Below are 19220 nucleotides of genomic sequence, written 5' to 3'. Positions count from 1 at the left end.
AAACAATGTAAAGCTTAGTCAATCACCAAATTTGTTTAATTGCACAAATTTATCCGTGTATATAACATTGGTGTCGACTGGGGGAGGTGGCCCGGAGTAGTGGAGAAAGAGATGGAACACAGTTTCGCCTGGGAACTTCGTCCGGCTGATCTGTCTAAATGTGTAAAATGAAAAAGAAATAAAAAAAACTAGAAAAGAAAAACACAAATGAGTCTTAACACATGTACAAATATGATCACTATTTGTACTGCAGTGTGTTTCTTAAAGAAAAGATGCTCTTATGGTTGTCCTAAAATAAAAAAAGATTCACCTTCAGCGGCAGACGGCGTGACCCAAACACCTGGATGATGTTACTGTAACTTCAAAACGGAATCAAACTATGAGGTCCACACTGTCTTATTTCATAGTCAATATTTACATTGTTGCACTGCATTTCACATGGGCCATATGAAAGTGGACATCACGTTGCCATTGTTTTTGAAATTAAAAGCTTCTTTCCAGTCTTCTTAATTTTGTACATCATGGTAAAATATGCTTTGTGGTGTGGCAAACAGAGACATAACAATGGTAAACTTGCCATCACTGACACTGTCATGATTATGAACTTGTATTTGGGTCTGGTCATAGAACTCGTTCCCTATATGCTTTTAGTTCATGGAATTCATGGAATTCATTTTTGTTGTCCATATTCTTTCAAAGTTTGCTTGTGCTCAGGAAAACCATACATTTGTGGGATTGATGTGCACACGTGGAGACATTCTCCTGTTCTTGCACAACATCTGTCTGTTGTCCTGCTGAGTCAATGATCCTCCCAACAAATATCACAGTTTGAGCATGTTCAAACTTGCTATATAGCGAGCTAGCTACCTCAGCACCATAGTTCAAATAGGGTCGTGGGTTATAGGGTTGTGGTTCCAAACACCTTAACATCAAAACTGAGTGTGTGATGCTCCATCCACATCTTTTACAAAGCCTGTCAAATTCAAATGCTCAAATGCCTATAAACCGTCACTGTTGACATTAACTATATAAACTAAACTCATCAGATCAGAGATACATTGCACATATTAACTAAGTCCAGGTTTATCCACATACACTGAAAGATGTGTAAATCAACAGATACCTGAGATGTGGTTTGACGTATCGCATGCTATATGTTTGTGTTCTGAAGGTTTATTCATTAAACAAAATGACAAATGCAAAAAAGCTAAAGGAACAGTTTGTATGAAGAGACTATTCATCATTTATACTTCTAGTTCTCAAAACTGTGAGCGTTAAAAGACCAATGACAGCATCCAACCCAGTTGAAAGTGCATAATGAGTACACTGTTAAGGCCTGAAATATAATTGTGAGGGGTTATCACAGGGGGACTTCTGATGTAAAAGCAAATTTTTTATTTCAGCTGCAGCCCTACAAATGTAATGCACTTTTTTTTTCCCAACTCGGGGAAATCAAAGCATGAAACCGTACCCATTTCCTGCTTCCAAGTCAAATGTGGTACAGCTGAATAAATCAGGCTTGCAACTCAATACGATGCTGTTTTGAAACACCTAATTAGGTAAATACATGTAGACAACCAAAGGAGGTTTAAAATAGATAAGAGCTTATTGACCCTTTAAAAAAGAAAATACACCATTTATCTTGTCATCTCAACTAACAGAGGAATCCAGCACTTGATTGCACATTCACATTTACACCTCTGATGAACGTCAGTCACTTTCATATATGACATTGGAGGCAAGCAAAATACACTATACATTCAAAGTCTTCATTTTGTAGGCTGAGGTGTTATTTTCCTGATCAGTGTTGTCTCTCGAGAGAAATGCACTGCTAGAATGCTTACAGGTGATTATGACTCTGCTCGTGGCTCCAGAGACTGAAGGCTGACTTGACAGGTTCTGTGGCAGAGTTTACACATGTTACTTGCCTCTTGAACGTCAGGGCAGAGAGAGATGGTGCATGGGTAGAAGAGTGTGTCTGATTCCTGAGCACCACCTGGATTCTCCATGCTGCTTGACCTCGACAGAGGGCTGGTGGCTGCTGGGCTGCTGTTCCAGTTCAGGCAGCGGAGTCTTGTTTTACTGATGAGCTACAAGGCTCTGGGGCTGCTGGACTCCTCCGGCATTGATGGAGCAACCCTGCGCCACCTGGGTGGATGTGAGCACAGAGGCCTGTGGGCCGTTCAGAGTTTTTGAGGGGTCACGGGAGGGGAGGGGGACAGGGATGAGGGATGTCTGTCAATCTCTTTGGCTCCAGGTTCATGAGCAGTCGACATGTGGGACTGAAAGTGGCTCCAAAGGCGAAAGTTGGTCCTAAAGGCTTTGTTGCAGATGTGACAGATGAATGGTTTTATGTGGCAAAGCAGCTCCTGGTGTCGTTCCAGGTCTTTGCGATGAGCTGAAAAGCTTTCCACATTTCTCACAGTGGCCACACACCAGGTTCCTCTAGCCCAGTTGCGGCAGGTGTCTGTGTCTTCCATTTGACACACAGCCTCCTCTAACGGCTCCTCCTTCACCACCCAGCTTGCCATGATGGCCCATTGCTCAGGTCCTCAGGTACATAAGATAGAGAGTCTTCTGAATCGTACATTGGCGGACCTGAGGAGTCACTGTAACTGATGCTCTCTCTTGGGGCTCCAACAGCTAGAGACTCATCATGGAACCGCTTCCTCAGTGAGTATTTCAGACTCTCCTTCATTGTGCTCTTGTCTCAAGTGCATTTGGTCTTTAATAGTCATCATATTGTTGTTGTGGACCTCCACCTGATGGGCGCCAAATGCTGAAGGAGGACTTGAAGGTTCGCATACATTCCAGGCACGTCAGTTTCTTGTACTTACAGTGTGCCTTGTGCCTCGTGGTCCTTCTTGACCGTGGGACTTGAAAATCTGAGGCCGCAAGTAAGGGCACACAGTTGCATGTCGACAGCCCCTCTCATGATCACCCTGTTCATAAAGTGAAGACAACTTCATATTGCAAAGTTTACAAGAGTAAACACCGGTATCGGTGTTGGCCTGCTCAGTGACCTCATCCTGTTCCTGGTAGAGGATATTCTCTCCTGCTGTGTCCTTGTCAGTGTTCTCAGCAGGATGTGTCCTTAAATGCTGTCTGTACTGTGACTGGAACACAAATACTTTCCCACAGTAAGGACATATGAAGCTGGGCCTTGACCGCTTTTTGGTAAGCGCAGGAGATTGCAAACCTTGTTTATTCCTCTTCAACTTCCACAGCAATGCTTTCTTTATTTCTCTCTCTCGTACAATATCTATGAGTTTCTTTTGAAATTTCTCATCCAGCACAGTGGAGCTGGAAGATGAAGCTGGGTTTTGCACCACACCATGCTGAGTTTGACAGTGAGTCCACACTTTGAAGTTGGTATGGAAGCGTTTGTGGCAGATGTCACAAGTGTACGGCTTTTCGGGGTTGTGGTACATGTTTACATGCCGATGTAGTCCGGCATTAGACCTGAAAACCTTTAAACAGTTCCAGCATTTAAAAATCTTGTTCTGAAGTGCCTCTGCATTGTTCTCATTGGCTTCACTGCTGGGTCTCTGAGATACCATTTCTGACCCGGGTCTCATTCCGCAAGAGTGTATGTTCTTTAAATATTTTGCTCTTCTTGAATGGATAACGTCTGTTATCTGGCCTCTCCTTTCGTTTGCCACTGGGATTGAATTCTGGCCTAAAACCTTGGTTGTAATTCGTTTGCAAGTCTCGCAAATTGACTGGCAGAGCGTCGCCGACTGTGATTCGAATGATGTCCATGGGGTCAGCAAGGGGACTGCTGGGCTCATCTTTCACACTAACCTCTCGATCTACCTGAGTTGCTTCACCATACCCACTGGGGAACTTTGACCTGAGAGCCAGAGGTGATATTGTCTTGGAGTTGCCATTTTGAGCAGAAATGTCTGGCCCAGATGCCTTTGATGTCATTTTTACGACTGACTGTTCACTATTCTGCAGCTCTTTGAGCTCCAGTGTAGGTGAGAATACTGGAACGGGGCTGTCCATGGATAACGATCTTCGGAGTAGGCTTTTTATCAGTGGCCCACTCCTGTCGATGGTCTGGCCTGGCTCACAGCCCTGACCCTGAAAGGACACTTTGGTATTAAAGTGGGGCTCCTGTTGTTCCTTCTCCTCCTTAACGTCTTGGTCAGTTGCAGACGGCAGCCGGATGTGCTGCACTTCAGCATCACTGAAAGATGCCGACGATGTCAGCTGAGGCCGAACAGATGCGATGTGAGATGGGTTTCCTTTTAATATGGAGGTGTATGGAAAAGTGGATTTCCCTTCAGAAGCTTCACTCTGTTCTGAGGATGTCCTGGTGATGGACTCAGAGTTCCTGACAGGTTCACATGAAGCGTGTTCAGATGCAGGATGAGCTGACTCGCGGGCAGAGTGAGGAGATAATAAAGATCTCTCCGGTGCTCTCTGATAATTTGTGCGGGTGGGGTGGGATGTGTCATTTCGTACACGACACACAATGACACTCCGTGTCTGGACATCATTCTCATCACCTTCTGTGAACGAAAGCCTTTTTCTAGATACAGAGTATGATGCATGCGGCCTTGTTGATGCGATGTTGGTGAGGAAAGGGATTCCAAGGGTGTAGCCCAGCTCCTGAATGGCTGACAAGCTTCCTTTATCCACAAAGAGTGAGGAAGAATAAATGTAATTTAGAACTATCTCAAAGGCATCAGGTTCACAGAAGTCCAGGTTTACAATTTTCATTGACTCGGCATCTATCCGTGTGAACAGAGACTGGAAATATTCACTGCTGGCTGCCAGAACACTCTTATGGGCTTGGTACCTCTGGTCCGCCACCACCAGGACTACATCGCACATCTGGCCCCGCAGGCGCTGCTCATTGAGCAGCCCTAACACTGAGAGGGCATGAGCAGGATTATTGTAATGTACTAGGCTCTCCATGGCTGAAAGACAAGACAAGAAAACGATGTGTTAGAGAGGGAACGTAAATACAAAGATGATGATCATAGGGTTTTTCAGCTCTGTTTTCAGTGCATGCCTGCAACGAGCGACGTTCACATTCCTCATATCACAACACGACAGTAACAGACATACTGAAAGGCTGCTGCTATTTATTTCATCAATTTAATTTATTCATCAGTTATTTTCATGTAAGACAATTGCTACTGTTCACCTCTGTTCACCTCGCTACAGACAAATGGCATTTTATTGGGGATGACATCACATTAGCAGTCAAAACTATATGGAATATGTCTGTTCCACTGAAATGATGTGCAGTTCAACCAAAACCCAATTGTTGTGAAATTTGGTGTGTGTGTGTGTTTTTAATTGTTTGTTTTATTTTTCTGTCATGTGTTTCCACTTTGTGCCCTTCAAATGAAAAAAAAACACCTTCACTGTCACCTCAGATCAAAAAAATAAAGAACTAGTTAGAGTTAACCTACCGGTACTAGAAAAACACCTAGAATTTTTCTATTCTTGAAACGCCTACAATTGTTCCTTTGAAAACAAATTCAGTTAGGCCATAGACCAACACGTAAATATACAAACATCAACCAAGTGACTGCTGATAAAGACAACCTTCGATATAAGCATAAAGTGAACACCTCTCCAGAGGAGCTTCAACAAAGAACTTTACCACATTAGAAACAGAGGGGCTTCATTTGTATAGTTCTTTTTTGTGTGCACCACGTGTTCGGGCATTTATGAGGATATATGTCATCCTCTATTTGATTTAATCTATCTGCACGCTGCTCATATAAAGACACAACCCTGCCTTGTTGTTTAACTGAGAACCCCCGTTGAACATTTCCAAATCCAAACACAAGTGCATCCTATGACACTATGTTTTTCGACACTGGCTCCAGACATGTGTGGTGATGTCACTTCGGATAAAAGGTCTCTGGTTAGAGGCTTCATTCATTCACTCATTCATTCATTCATTCATTCATTCATTCATTACCAATTAGCAGCCGATCAGCTGCCTCTTCACCAAAACCTGAGACGTCACAGAGCAACAACAGCGACTGCATCGGTTTCCTATGAGGAAGTCCGATGAGGCTTTCGGCATTAGATCATCCATGAGACGTGGCGCAGTCCCTCATGACAAATAACTTCAGCGGGTGTTCGTGTGGAGACCAGTCCCACATTTCTCTTCTCGGGTACTAAAGGCTGAAAGAAGTCCGACTACTGGCGTTCCGCTTTATCGGGTTACAAAACGGCGCCGCTGCCTTATCAGAAGAGAAAAGTTGACCGCATTTCTCCGGTCTCCACTGCGAACACAGCCGGTAACAAACTGCCGCTGAGGGGGGTCAATTCTACCCGCTACACCTGGTGCTAGTGATGCTGTTTTAACCCGAAACACTACAACCCGGCGGCCTGACGAGGCTCAGCTCCTGGCGGTAAAACAGGTTGTAGCTGGTTGGGTTTTACAGCAGCACAATTCTCCTTTCGAGTTACGTCAGGAAGGAAAAGGCTTCTCCTCAACAACACTCACCAAGTATGTCTCACCCCCCCGGCTAATTTAATTTAACATTAAGTTTGGTGTTCTGGCTACACTTACCCTGCCCGTCGTGAATATGGTCTCTCCTCCACACGGCCGGGACTTTATTCAGTGTTGTGTAGATTTCTGCGCACTGGTCGTGATTCCATCCATCTTGAATTTGACGTCATCCCACACCAGGGATGAGGTCATCGCAAAGAGCGCTCGTCACGTGGACTGCGCTCCGATTGGGTGGTAAGGAGGGGGGCGGGGCCAACCTGGGACTCAGACGCAAGGGCTAATTTAAAGGGATCGGTCATATTTTTCTTTCAAGCATTCTTGGTAACTTAGGAAATATATTAGTGTCCCAGTGGTGGACGAGGTTGGTTCAGCGAGACGTTTCCACTGAAAGGGGAATAAAGCAAATTAATAATGTTTTTGTGTTTTTTGTCTTTCTGTTTGTGTGTGTTGTGTGTGTGTGTGTGTGTGTGTGGGGGGGGGGGTGTTAAAAAATACATTAAGAATTTCCATTGTCTGTATGAGACAAATGAGATATGTGATGCCAGTATAATTTATCATGCATGTGAGTATACAACTACAGACAGTGAGTGTGTCAAGCTTCCACTCATTGGAAGAATTATTTTCTTAAAGGCCTCTTTCTGGAAGAATATGGCAGCTATAGTACTTGGCAACAGCATTATAACACAGAGCAGTGTGGCAGTAACTGCATTCGCCTGATTCTGATTATTGTATTTGCGATCCCTTTTAAGCGCTATATAAATTAAAGGTAGAACGATACTACTACTACTACTACTACTACTACTACTACTACTACTTCTACTACTACTACTACTAATAATAATAATAATAATTATTATTATTATTATTATAAAAATGTGCTGATTCTATGGTCTGTTGTGTATGCAAGCATGCGTATGCATGCAAGTTTGCATCTAGAAACTTTGCACCAACATCCACACCCTCTCCTGCTTCAAGCTTCCCATCATCCCGAAATGACTTGAGCATGTTTAATCAGACACATTTACTCACCTCATTACTATGAAGGAGCATCATTATGTATGACTAAGAATGAATCATAAGAACGCAGAGCACCAGTAGAAATGTCATTCATTAATGAGAATTCATAGTCATGAAAATGTGATGTCAGAATCTGGATGTTATTTTTAGAAAATGTATGTTTGAAAGCCAACATGACCAACTGTTCCTCCATATAATGAGAATGTAGACATGTGGGAAAATGGCAGGGAAGTTCTCACTCCTCCTTACTTGACATTATCGGCTGGCACAGGCGTGCTCATGTCAGAGGCACAGCACTGCCATGGTTACCTGTGTGGAAACCAAGTCACGGGGGACTTCAAACTGCTCCCATCCCACCTTCTCTCCCCTCCATCATAAACATGTTTACCAGTCCTCACACTGCCGAAAAAGGAGTAAAAATAAGGCCTGTGTTTCCTTATGAAAACATCCTATGAATGTGGACGGTTTATCATGGTATCATATTTTGTTGCAATCACATGTGAACATGTGTGCAAACTTGAAAATGTTTGTATGAAAATAATGTCCTTTGTGCATAATGACAAGTTGGGCTCCAAATATGAATATCCATATTAATAATACATATAATACATCTACTAACGAACAACTGTTGTCTGCCGTGTTTTTGTAGTCCATTGGGGACAGGTAGGCCAACAAGGGGAGGGAAAAGACTGAGCCACAAAGGATTTGGTCCTTGAGCACACCCAGTAATGAGTTAGCATAATCTCAGAGAGAAATATACACATGCAATGTAGCTGCTAAATTAACTTTGGAATTTGGAGGAAAAATGGCTTGGATGCTGTCCTTCTGGATGGCTGTGGCACTGCCACTTATCTGGATGGGAAAAATGGCTGCACAGGAAGGTATGTACATGGCTGTATTCAAGAAACAGATTACTCATTCATGAGTATGTTGCTTTTGCGAATTCTCAGACTCAGAATTTGACGACTAGCTTCTATTTAAACTGGCTCGGTTTGGGTTAGGGTCTTTCAGTTCTCGTCTTCAATCAAACTGTAAGTCCAGTTACCTACGAATGAACCCAGCAAGATGCCATGACCTGGATGACTGAAAACCTTCACAGACATGTTTTTACTCAAACTGAAACATTTTTTTATTCTAGGAAAAAGCCTTTCACCATCTGGCTACCATCTATGTGCTCACAATGAGACAAGGACTGTGAGTTCCCTGGCGATTCATAAGGTCCCTTATACTGTGACGAAACCTTGTGGTGGCTGGCTGCTTTGGAAGACTTGTACAGTCACACTGTACAGATCCATCCATCAGACTGAGTACAGGACAATAAAGGAGCAGGTTACTCGGTGCTGCGACGGCTACGTGCAAGTGGGTCGTTACTGTGCCTTGTGTAAGTGTACTACACTTCCTTTTATCCAGAGTGTGAAGATTTAGTTCACGTTTGTAGTCTGAGAACACACAAATAAAATCGGACTTGACTGGCAAGTGTCGATGATGGAGATGATGATTACACCATCACACACTGCAAATGTGGGACCTTTCAGTGAATGTAGGCCTACAAGACACCAGATGGCAGCACAGAAATTACACTGTCAAAAATAGCTCGCTGCTAATAAATGGTCTGCAACATGTTATTTCCTTTGAATGAAGCTGTAAACAGGAGTGTCGAGTTCACCACCAAACCAGGATCTTGTCCAAACGCAGATGGATGGTGTCCCAGATCCGAAGACTGTGTGTGGGACTTGAATTGTCCAGGCAGGCAAAAATGCTGCCAGAGCTCAGGAAGATGGCTTTGCAGTGACCCTGCAAGTTAGTATTCAACAAGATATATCATATGTTGTATTCTATTCTTTAGTCTTCACTAAATAATGAAACACAGTGAAGTGAATGAGATGTCAACTGATTGATGTTAGTGTCAGTGTACAGCTAAAATTCATCGTGGCAACTGTAAGCTTGCAGTCATACTGAGTGAAGTTAAAGGTTTCTATAAAAACATAAATTCCACATGGAAAATTTGCCTAACAAACCACATAGTTTATATAAGAATGGCAATCTTTTCCACTCACCATTTCATTTTCAGCAGTTTACTGATAATCCTAGTGAAAACTAAAACTACAAACAAATATTTTGTATGTAATGCTCATGTAGTATATCTGTGGCAGTAACTTCTGTCTCAAATCCATGACATTAGTATGTATTAGCTGATTTAGCTGAGCTGACTTTTTGATAATATTGTAATATTTCAGTCGCAGCAAGTTATTCAGAGAACGGTGGATACCGTTTCAATGCAACAGTGACAGTGAAGATGGATTACAAACAGCTGATATCCGACGACAAAGGTCTCATGAATCACAGCCGATTACTTCATGCAATGGTAAGGTTGCCTTATTACTGTCAGTAAACATGAGTATTTGTCCATCAATCATTTTACACTGTTTATTGTGTCTCCATCTGTCAGGTGACCGGAGCGCTTCAGTCTGATCTTTCAGTCTATTATCTGGCCTCCTGGCCTGTGCATCCGTACAGAACTGCTTCCTCACTGCTGATCTACAGCAACTTCACTCTTTTACTGAACAACGTCAAGTCGAAGTTGTATGTTCTCCTAAAACACATACAGGAAGTTTCATCTGTTACAGTGGAAGGTGAGGACGTGCTGTTGTTCCACTGCTCTGTCGGGAGGCTTCTTATTTTCTTTCAGAGAAATGACATTCTTGTAGCGATGGAGTGTGATTCATGTTGCAGAGAACACAGTGTTCAGGAAAAAATGACTCAGTCGCAGCACAGTTTCCTTCTCCCACCACTTCTATTTGAGCGACTGTCATCTGTGGGATGTTTCCTGCAATATCGGAAAATACACCAGAAGCTCTCTTTTTGCACATGCGTGCACACACACACACACACAAACACTCACACATACTTTTAATAATTGATCAAACATACTGATCAAACCTACTCCTGCACAAAAGACACTGAATGAATATAACAAACAACTGGGTCCATGAAATTATTTATAAAAAAAGAAAATCCTCTGGTCATCATGAATTATTTGACAATAACTGTATACACAATACAATAATGATCCAGAAGGGTGAGTCCAGTTTAACCTCTGCATCTTGCATGTGCCTCTCTGTGATTACAGATATCGATGAGTGTGCACATCCTGCCCTCCGTCAGTGCTCTTCACAGGCACAGTGTAACAACACAGTGGGCTCCTACCAGTGTACCTGCCACGGAGGATACGTTGATGTTGACCCTAGTAACCCTGGATCTCAGTGCGCAGGTTAGAATTCATGTGTTATCACATTAATACGTGTGAAAATGCATACATCCAATTCCTACATTCACAAAAATGAAACATCTGCTGTACCCGATTATTGATTTATATTGTCATCAATCAATCTAATTTATATTGTGCACTACTCAGTTTAGGTTATTTTGTGTAATGATGTTGTAATAACGTTTGTCCAGCAGTTTTTTAAGCACCAGAAAACAGATCTGATGGTGGAGAAAGACAGAATGATCTGGACTATTCTGTTTCATCTATTCATCTCATGTAGATCAGTGACTTTGGGATAAAAAAAGACCTGAATGATAAACCTTTGGTGGGACAAGAGTGACCACAGAAGATTTTTTTAGGCAGAGCAGTCTAAAACAAGAGAAAGAAGAGGTATCAGATGCATGTTGCACAGCAGGTTGATCAAAGCATTTTGAATTGTGGTTATTCTTAAAATAAATCGGGAATAGGGACGTCACAGCTGTACAATTTTTAGATAAATATAAAACATACTTTGTCTTGTACTACTCTTATATGAGCTTTGAATTATTTCAATTAATTCTGCAGCAGAAGACATGATTTAGACATTTCCCTGTCCTGTCCTCACAACACAGCAGACACTGCAAACCCAGCCTCCACTCATCAACACAACCTACCACCAAGCTCCCAATACCACACAGGCTACTACAGCGAGCTCCACCATGGGTACCTTCAACTCTACTGAAACCAGCATGACTGCAGCTGCGAGCAGTTCAAGCTCTGCCTCTTATAATTCATCACATTCTCCACCATGGACCCCTTCTGCACCTCACACAAGCAACAGCTCCACTGTGCAATCACCTCTGCCAACAAGCACAAGCTGTAAGTTATGTTATTTTTTATCTCAAGCTTCAAAAAAACGTGATTTAGAAGCTGAAGCTCACTTCTGAGAAGGAACACTTCATCTTACAATTTGTTTTCTGCTGAGCTGCCAAAGAATTTAATTAAGTCTGGTGCACATGATTACCTCGGTACCAACCTTTTTTCGTCTTTCTATTTTATTAGTTAGTGAGCTGTTACTGTTAGTGAGACTCAGTCTCAAAGAATGATACTATTTAAAACTGACGCTAGATGAATGGATGGTGCTGCTTATCACTTGTGACGGTACATAAGTCAGACAGCTGAAGGTTTTAGTTTGATATTTCCTGTTAAGACATGAAGTAGTATTCTCATCTAACTCTCTGCAGTGATTTATATGATGAACAATGAACAAACCCTGAAAGAACGAACCGACACTATGACTCTTTCCAGCTCCAATCAGCATCACCAGCTTACAGCTGGCCAACGTCACTGGAACCCTCATTTTGCTTGTCCTGGTCCAGCCAGTCTCAGACACTGACCTACCTGGTTGTTGTAAGAATGGGGGTCAGAAGTCATTAATATTTCTGAAACCAGTGAGACCATGAAGGAGGTGCGCGGACTGCAGCCCGGGATCCTCTACAGTGCCAGTGTCACACCTCAGGCTGATGGAAGCCAAGGAGATGCCCTTCATATATCAGTCAAAACTGGTCGGTGTATAGTTTCAGTTCACCAATAATATGCACACATAACTATACATGTTTTATATGTGGGATATGCAGAATGTTAGATTGTATGAATAATATCCATATACAATTATTATTTACATATCAACCTGATATAAATATCACCATGGACTTGGATTATTTGACTGTTAATGGAGAAGGAAGTGTGTTGCTGATTTTGGAAGTAAAAGATGGAGTGATTAAAAACAAGACACACAAAATCCTTCATGCTAACACTGAAAGAAAACACTTAATGTTGTGTTCTAGTCTGAACGCCCTGGGCTAGCAAAGGGCTGACATTCACATGGAAAACACATTCTTTGTAGATGCTCAGTCTCTTGACGTCAGCGCTCGTCTTACCAACATTCAGTTCACTGTTGACCTGTGGAACACCGGCAGCCAGGCCTACAAAAACCTCACAGCCAGCATCATAGAGGAGGTAGTGTCCTGGGGATTGTGGATAGAACATTTGCAGTCCAATTCCTTTGTTTCCTCGTCTACAACGGTGGTCTAAGTGTCAACCCTGGTCATCAACAGATACACCGGTCCTTGTCTCTGGAGATGAGGGCCATGGTGGATGCAGGCCACGTGAGAGTTGAGGTCAGGAACTTTTCCCCAGGCAGTGTCGTGGTCAACTTCACCATCATCGCCATTCCAAGTGAAAGCCAAGACATCACAAACACGTCGACAGCTCTGCTACACTCCCTGATGAACAGCTCCAAGTACACAGTGGATGAAAACAACACAAGCATAAATGGTTTGTTTCATTTCATTCACTGACCAACAGGGCTAGTTAAAGATAGGTACTCAAGAAAAATGGCACCCAGCTGGAGCAAAATATATTGTAATTGTAGTGAGAAGATTTCCACATTGAAAACATTGGTTCTGTGATATCCCAGTTCGTCCTTGTAATTTTAGATTCTTAACAAATCTCTTGTGTTGCAAACTTTGGGCAGGAGTCTGGGGAAGAGGGTATTCTGAATGCATTCCAAAACTGCATTATGAGCAATGAAGCATCCAGCAGTCTTGTATCTTGACCCAGCCTAAAGCGTTAAGATTTCTTATTCATGTTTTGTAGATTTTGATGAATGTGCTCCTGGGGAGAATGACTGCTCGCAGTGGGGCTCCTGTACTAACACCTGGGCCTCCTACGTATGCAGTTGTCTGGACGGTTTCATGGACACCAACCCACAAAGGCCTGGAAGAGCATGTCAAGGTGCTGTCTGCAGTTTCTGCATTCTTTTTGTGCCAATCATACTGTATGAGCTCAAGTGTACTAGATGTCTTGGTGACTCACAACCACAATCTCTTCTCCTGTGCAGCATTCTTTGAGACACCCCCACCGCCGACTACCACGATGTTACCCCTGGATTAGTGGCGCCCCTTTCTCTCAACTAACAACTCGTGACCAAACTTTGACCACTGAAACCACTCCAGCGTTAACGTCATTAATAACCACAGCCCCGTCAACCACGTCTAATATGCAACCAACCACCTCGACTGTACCAACAACCACCTCCCCAATAGATGCAACCACCTCTACTACACAATTAACTACCTCTACTTCTCCGACAGCCACATCTACTCTTCCAAAAGCCTCCTCTGTCTCCCCTGCGACCCACACTATTGTTGCTTCAACCACCTGGAGTAGTGCAATGCTGCCCCTGACAACCGACCACGCAACCCGCAATTCCGACTCGACTACCACACTCACAGCTCCTGTAACCACTAATGCCCTAATGACGGGGGCCATCTCAGTCCAGTGCAGGGTGGCTGCCATCACTGTGATACTTGATAGAGAGTTTCTACAGAAAAGCAAGATTCAGGAGAGCTCACTGTACCTGGGCCTGCAGGAATGTGGCGTCAACGGTGGCAATGCCACGCATGCCCAGTTGACAGTGGCGTGGAATGAGTGTGTAACAACTCTTGTTCATGTGAGTTGTTTCTCTATTCACGTTTCATTTCCCTCAGCAACTGCACTTTCAAGAGACACTTTTCTTGCTATTATTCCCTGTCATTATTGTGTATTTAACCTGAAATGATTTCAGAACGAAACCTACTACATGGCCTCTGTGACCCTCTTCAATGACATGGATCCATACATCTCACCCAATGGAACTCTAGAGGCACCCAGAGTACGCCTGCAGATTCCCGTCATGTGTACCTACATGAGGAGAATGCTCATGTCTGCTGACTTCAGCTCCATGGGGTATGCTTCTGTCATGATAACAGCCAAGCAGCGTTCGCATACAGAAACTGGCAGAAGGGTTCTGCTGTCTAGCTCCAGGAGAAATTAAAGCAACATTATGTGACTTTCTAACATAAAAATATTGTTGCACCGATATGTTGATGTCATCACTGACAGACTGTTGTCTTACTCTTATTATCTGTAGTGTGTTTGTTCACTTTAACAGGATGGAAGGAATTACAACTTGAGGGATTTATTACACCTTGTTTACATCTCAGCATATTGGTGCCAACCACATACAAACATTTTTTTTTTCTCCTCCTCGATTCCAGGTATGACATGATGAAAGATGTCATCGTAGGTTCGGGGCTGTTCCACGTGACGGTGCAGCTCTTGAATGGTACAACGCCTCTGCCCCACAACTACAGCTTGTCCCCTGAAGAGGCGGTCGTGGTGGAGGTCAGCATGAACACCTCTGCAGAACAGATTAAAGTTGTGATCGACTCTTGCTGGGCCACCCCAAAACCCAAACCCTGTAGACACCAGCCGCTACATCTTCCTGGACAACAGGTAACTACACCTACAGATGTCCCATTATGCTTTTCAAAACCTGATAAGTGCCTTTCCTATCTGTGCTCCACAGATGCGCTCTGAACAAGTACACCAGCGTGCTGATAAACGGAAACTCCAGCACGTCTCGTGTGTCCGTAAAGATATTCTCCTTTGTCAGCGTCAGTATGATATATTTTCACTGCCATGTGCAGATCTGCTTGCAGATTGGATCCGACACCTGCGTGTCTGTGAGTCCATCCTCCTCTTTGCATACATTCTCGTGGATGAGACATTACATATTTTATTTTATTTTTTTCTTACATTTGCGAGTGTTTTTTTTTCTTTCAGGACTGTGGGCAAAGAACATCTCGGTCTTCAAAATCAATTGGATCAGCTTTGGGCTCTTCTGGTCCTTTGCGCAAGTCTGCTGAAGGTGAACGTTCATGCGAAGAAGCACATAGCATTTAAGTCAGGTTACATACTGGTGATTTAAAATGTCAATCCAGTTCAAGTAGTGATATCTATTAGTAATAATATCTAGTCAAACCTCACCGGACCATTGCAGCTCATGGGGCTGTTGCCTCTTTTGTGGTGCAGAGGCTGGTTAGAGCACATTAAAACAAATTCCACCTTTCAAAAAGGAAATGTGGGGTATCTAAGCTGGAGTTGATTCACGGTGGACCGGTGTGTGCACCTCCAGCAGCCTCTTTGTTATTAGTTCACCACATAGTTCTGGTTTATTAGTTGTCACAGTTTTTTCTGTTTGAATATTAAGATAAAACCTTTTGATACTTGTGAAGTCTTCTTCACCCTGACACGTCTTCTCACAGAGTCCCTGGAAGAAAAAGTCAACATGCTGGAACTCGTTGGACTGTCCTGTCTTGGAGTTGGTCTGGTGCTCTTCTTGATTGTTGGTTTTATTTGTCTTTTCTACTGTCAACGGAATCGCATTGGACACTACAACTTCAGTGTAAAACCCAAGCAGGAGAACTTCACCTACCTTGAGTTTAACACCTAGCACACACAAACAGGCCCACGGTTGGAAACTTCTCCCCCCCAAGATATTTTGTTATGTAGTTACAGCACATCTGCCACTGAGTGGCGCTGTTTCGCCATTTATTCAAGTTCCTCAACAAACGCATGCACACATTTTGACTTTTTATGGTAAATAAAGAAAACATGCTAGAAAATGTCTATGCTCTTTCACACAGATGTAAATTAACATATATTTTAGATTATCTCTTGAATATATTTAAGGTATCATAAGATATTATAACACTTTAAGGACTTAAAGGAGAAGAAAACAGAACACCCCACAATAACACCCCAGATATTGAATGGAACATATTGGCCTTGAAAACGTTTGTATTGCTTCTTCCTGTTCAAGTGTATTCATATCTACATAGTTCTATACATGTCTAATATTTCAAATAATGCTGATGCTGATGTTACTTTTTTCCCTCGTTTGTCCTTAAACTGTAAACAAAGTCTCGTTCTCAGATTCTGTATTTGTGCTGGAAGTGATATGACAATGGCGATGTCCTGGCAGAGCCCAGACACAGGAGGGTGCTGCTGTCACAGTTATTTGACTCGACAGACACATCATGTACATGTACACAATAATAAAAAAAAAAGTGTGCTTGCATTCATTTACTTTGTTTTATTTTGGAAAAGACAGAGGTCATAGAGGGGAACGGGTCTGTCACAGAGATGTTCCTTTGGCCTTTCCCTGAGCGGCGTTGAGGAGGAGCTCCTCAGTCTGTTGTGTACACTCCTACATACAGCTTCTGGATCGATGCGGGTGGTGAATGCTAAACAGGGGAGGCCTTTTCTCTCAGAGGAGGTCCCTGGAGACCTGTGGTAAGGGAGGAGCTTACAACCATCTGGAGGGCTACAACCACTCTGTGTCCCATTGAACCCATTCAGCCTCACAGTCTGAGACCTGGCGACTCGTCTCTACGGCAACAACCCAGCGCCACGAAGGAGTTGAGGGAGGAAGAGAAGAGTGATCAAAGGAAAGGAAGTAAGAAGGTAGTCATAAAAGTTTGAAAGTGTGGAAATCAGCTCAAATGTGTATTACAATATTTAGAATGTTGGCATTAATTTGGGGAAAAAAACCTAAAAATGTAAATCCCCTATTTCTCTTGCATTAATTTGTCTGTATAGTCATATATTTCTAATATGTTTATAGTTTAATCGTAACCACTGGCAGCCCTCCTCTGTTAAATACAGAAAGCGTGTCTTAGCACTGACCTGCACATGCATCAGGCCCCGGGGACAAGGTCGACAGTTTGATGACTTCCTCCACTCTGGGTGTGTTTTTTCCAGAAGGCAGCCAAGCCTCATCCCTTGTGATATACTCAGTGCCTCCCTTTTTCCCTTTTTTCTGTTCTTCCAGGTCAAGGTGGCTCTGAGACAGTCGTTCATCATACTACATGGCCTGTGTGTGTGTGTGTGTGTGTGTGTGTGTGTGTGTGTGTGTGTGTGTGGATAACAAGGGATCTCCAAAGACCTCTATACTTCTTCTCACACAGGTCATTACTAATTAACCCATCCTTCTTGTGTTTTTACAGGGCAGCAGAACCTTCCTCCAAGAGGCTGATGGATTGTGATGGATTGTAATCCTCCACCATGAACACTGTAATTGTACTCTGAGTCACAAGATATTTGACCGTGGCTAATTAAATAACCCCACTATACTTGCAGTAAATTAGGGCTGCATCTGAATATTGATGGATTTTATTCATTCAATCTGAAAACTGCAGTGGTGAAATAGCAAAAATTTAAAAAATAATAAATAAATAAATGCAGAATAGAGCTTTTGGAACAGATGTCTCCTCTGATATTTCACTTACAGCCAGTGAAGTGGCACAACGGAATTGATAAATTGTCTTTGCACCGTTGGTTTAGGGTTTGAATGAATATTTCGTGAGCTTAGCTGACAGGCTGCTTAATAGTGACAGTTTACTGCCCTTCCTCCAGAGCTTGTTTGGGACAACAGCCTCACAATTATACAACTGTCAGACATGTTCAGTGCTCGTGTTCCATGTGATGAAGCCCAAAGCTGAACGATGCTGCAGGAGTGCAGGGTGCATGTGAGAGAGGGGATGTCAGCACAATCATTCACATCATCCTTTATGATTTCCTACAGCAAACTGAACTGATGAATGGCCAGTCAAGGGACAAGCTCAATGAGCTGCGTCAAGGAAACTTGTTTCTCTTATTTGTTTGTTTGTTTGTTTGTTTGTTTGTTTGATTGATTGATTGATTGATTGATACCAGACTACATAAGAAACAAAACTAGGGCCTAGGAGCCTTGGCACTAGTTTTTCTAAAACTGGAGCAACAGCTCCATTTGCAGGCTGCACGTTGAAATAAATGTATGTAAATTATGCCTGGTATAGGACCCATACAACCATTACTAGCACCAGTATAACATAATCAGCTCCAGTTGTTTGAATTTTTTTTTTTCGGTGTCGGTGCTACACTCACATCAGAGCCCTTGTCTGACGTAATAACACAGATTCCAATACAGTACAGCCGTTTGCACGATACATTTTTATTGTACACTAAAACTGATCGATGTACAGTACAGGTTGTTTTGTAATGAGCACTTTATGGCGTGGCATTTTTGATAACATTGGCATATTTTGTAAAAGAAATGGCAACAAACAAGAAAATGATAGCACCTTTGCAGTTGTAACAAACAGCTGAGGGACCTATGTGCCAAAAGCTGCTTCAAACATGCATGTTTCAAAAGTGGGTCAGCAGAAAGTGTGTGTGTAGGAAGAAAGGATATTTTTTTCTAACATAATTGCAAATACTAGATATTTACAGTACAGAGCAGCAGTCTCTGTATGAGTTGTAGCTGCCTCACAGCAGAAACTATTCAGTCTGGTTTGCATCTAGGGCAAAGCGTACGACCCCCGCTGCTGCGACGAGGTTCAGGTCGTTCCAGTGGTGGTGGTTCTCCTCCAGCAGCACCCTGGGAATGATGATGACTGGGTCGGAGAGGCTCGTCTTTAGCATCTCTAGGAGGCAGCACATGGTTAAGGTACCAGAGGAGGAGAAGACAGAAAGAGACACATGATGAGGCATTTCTCTCAGGCAAACAACCACAAGTCACTGGGTAGAGCTGAGCACCCTGTG

The 19220-nt window shown here is 43.0% G+C and overlaps 2 protein-coding genes across 2 annotated transcripts; one reads left to right on the top strand and one right to left on the bottom strand.

Moving 5' to 3' along the window:
• Window positions 1–1840: 1840 nt before the first annotated feature.
• Window positions 1841–4926, bottom strand: ZBTB21 (zinc finger and BTB domain containing 21). Its single transcript, XM_078621682.1, is given in 13 exon segments — window positions 1841–1963; window positions 1965–2049; window positions 2084–2148; window positions 2205–2393; window positions 2395–2424; window positions 2426–2467; window positions 2469–2534; window positions 2537–2656; window positions 2658–2768; window positions 2770–2850; window positions 2852–2896; window positions 2898–3564; window positions 3566–4926. Coding segments are annotated over 13 exon segments (2985 nt in total).
• Window positions 4927–8309: 3383 nt separating this feature from the next.
• Window positions 8310–16089, top strand: UMODL1 (uromodulin like 1). The gene is given in 17 exon segments (XM_078621686.1): window positions 8310–8385; window positions 8643–8885; window positions 9146–9226; window positions 9742–9869; window positions 9954–10137; window positions 10635–10775; window positions 12167–12316; window positions 12658–12770; window positions 12869–13088; window positions 13410–13547; window positions 14048–14265; window positions 14380–14540; window positions 14852–15041; window positions 15043–15089; window positions 15163–15319; window positions 15420–15504; window positions 15902–16089. Coding segments are annotated over 17 exon segments (2520 nt in total).
• The last annotated feature ends 3131 nt before the right edge of the window (window positions 16090–19220 follow it).

This window comes from Lampetra planeri, unplaced genomic scaffold (genome assembly GCF_965212315.1).
Source record: "Lampetra planeri unplaced genomic scaffold, kcLamPlan1.2.h2 scaffold_1126, whole genome shotgun sequence".
In the NCBI taxonomy this organism is placed as follows: Eukaryota; Metazoa; Chordata; class Hyperoartia; order Petromyzontiformes; family Petromyzontidae; genus Lampetra; species Lampetra planeri.
Note: the sequence above shows the minus strand (reverse complement) of the source record. Positions and strands in the feature narration are given on the sequence as shown.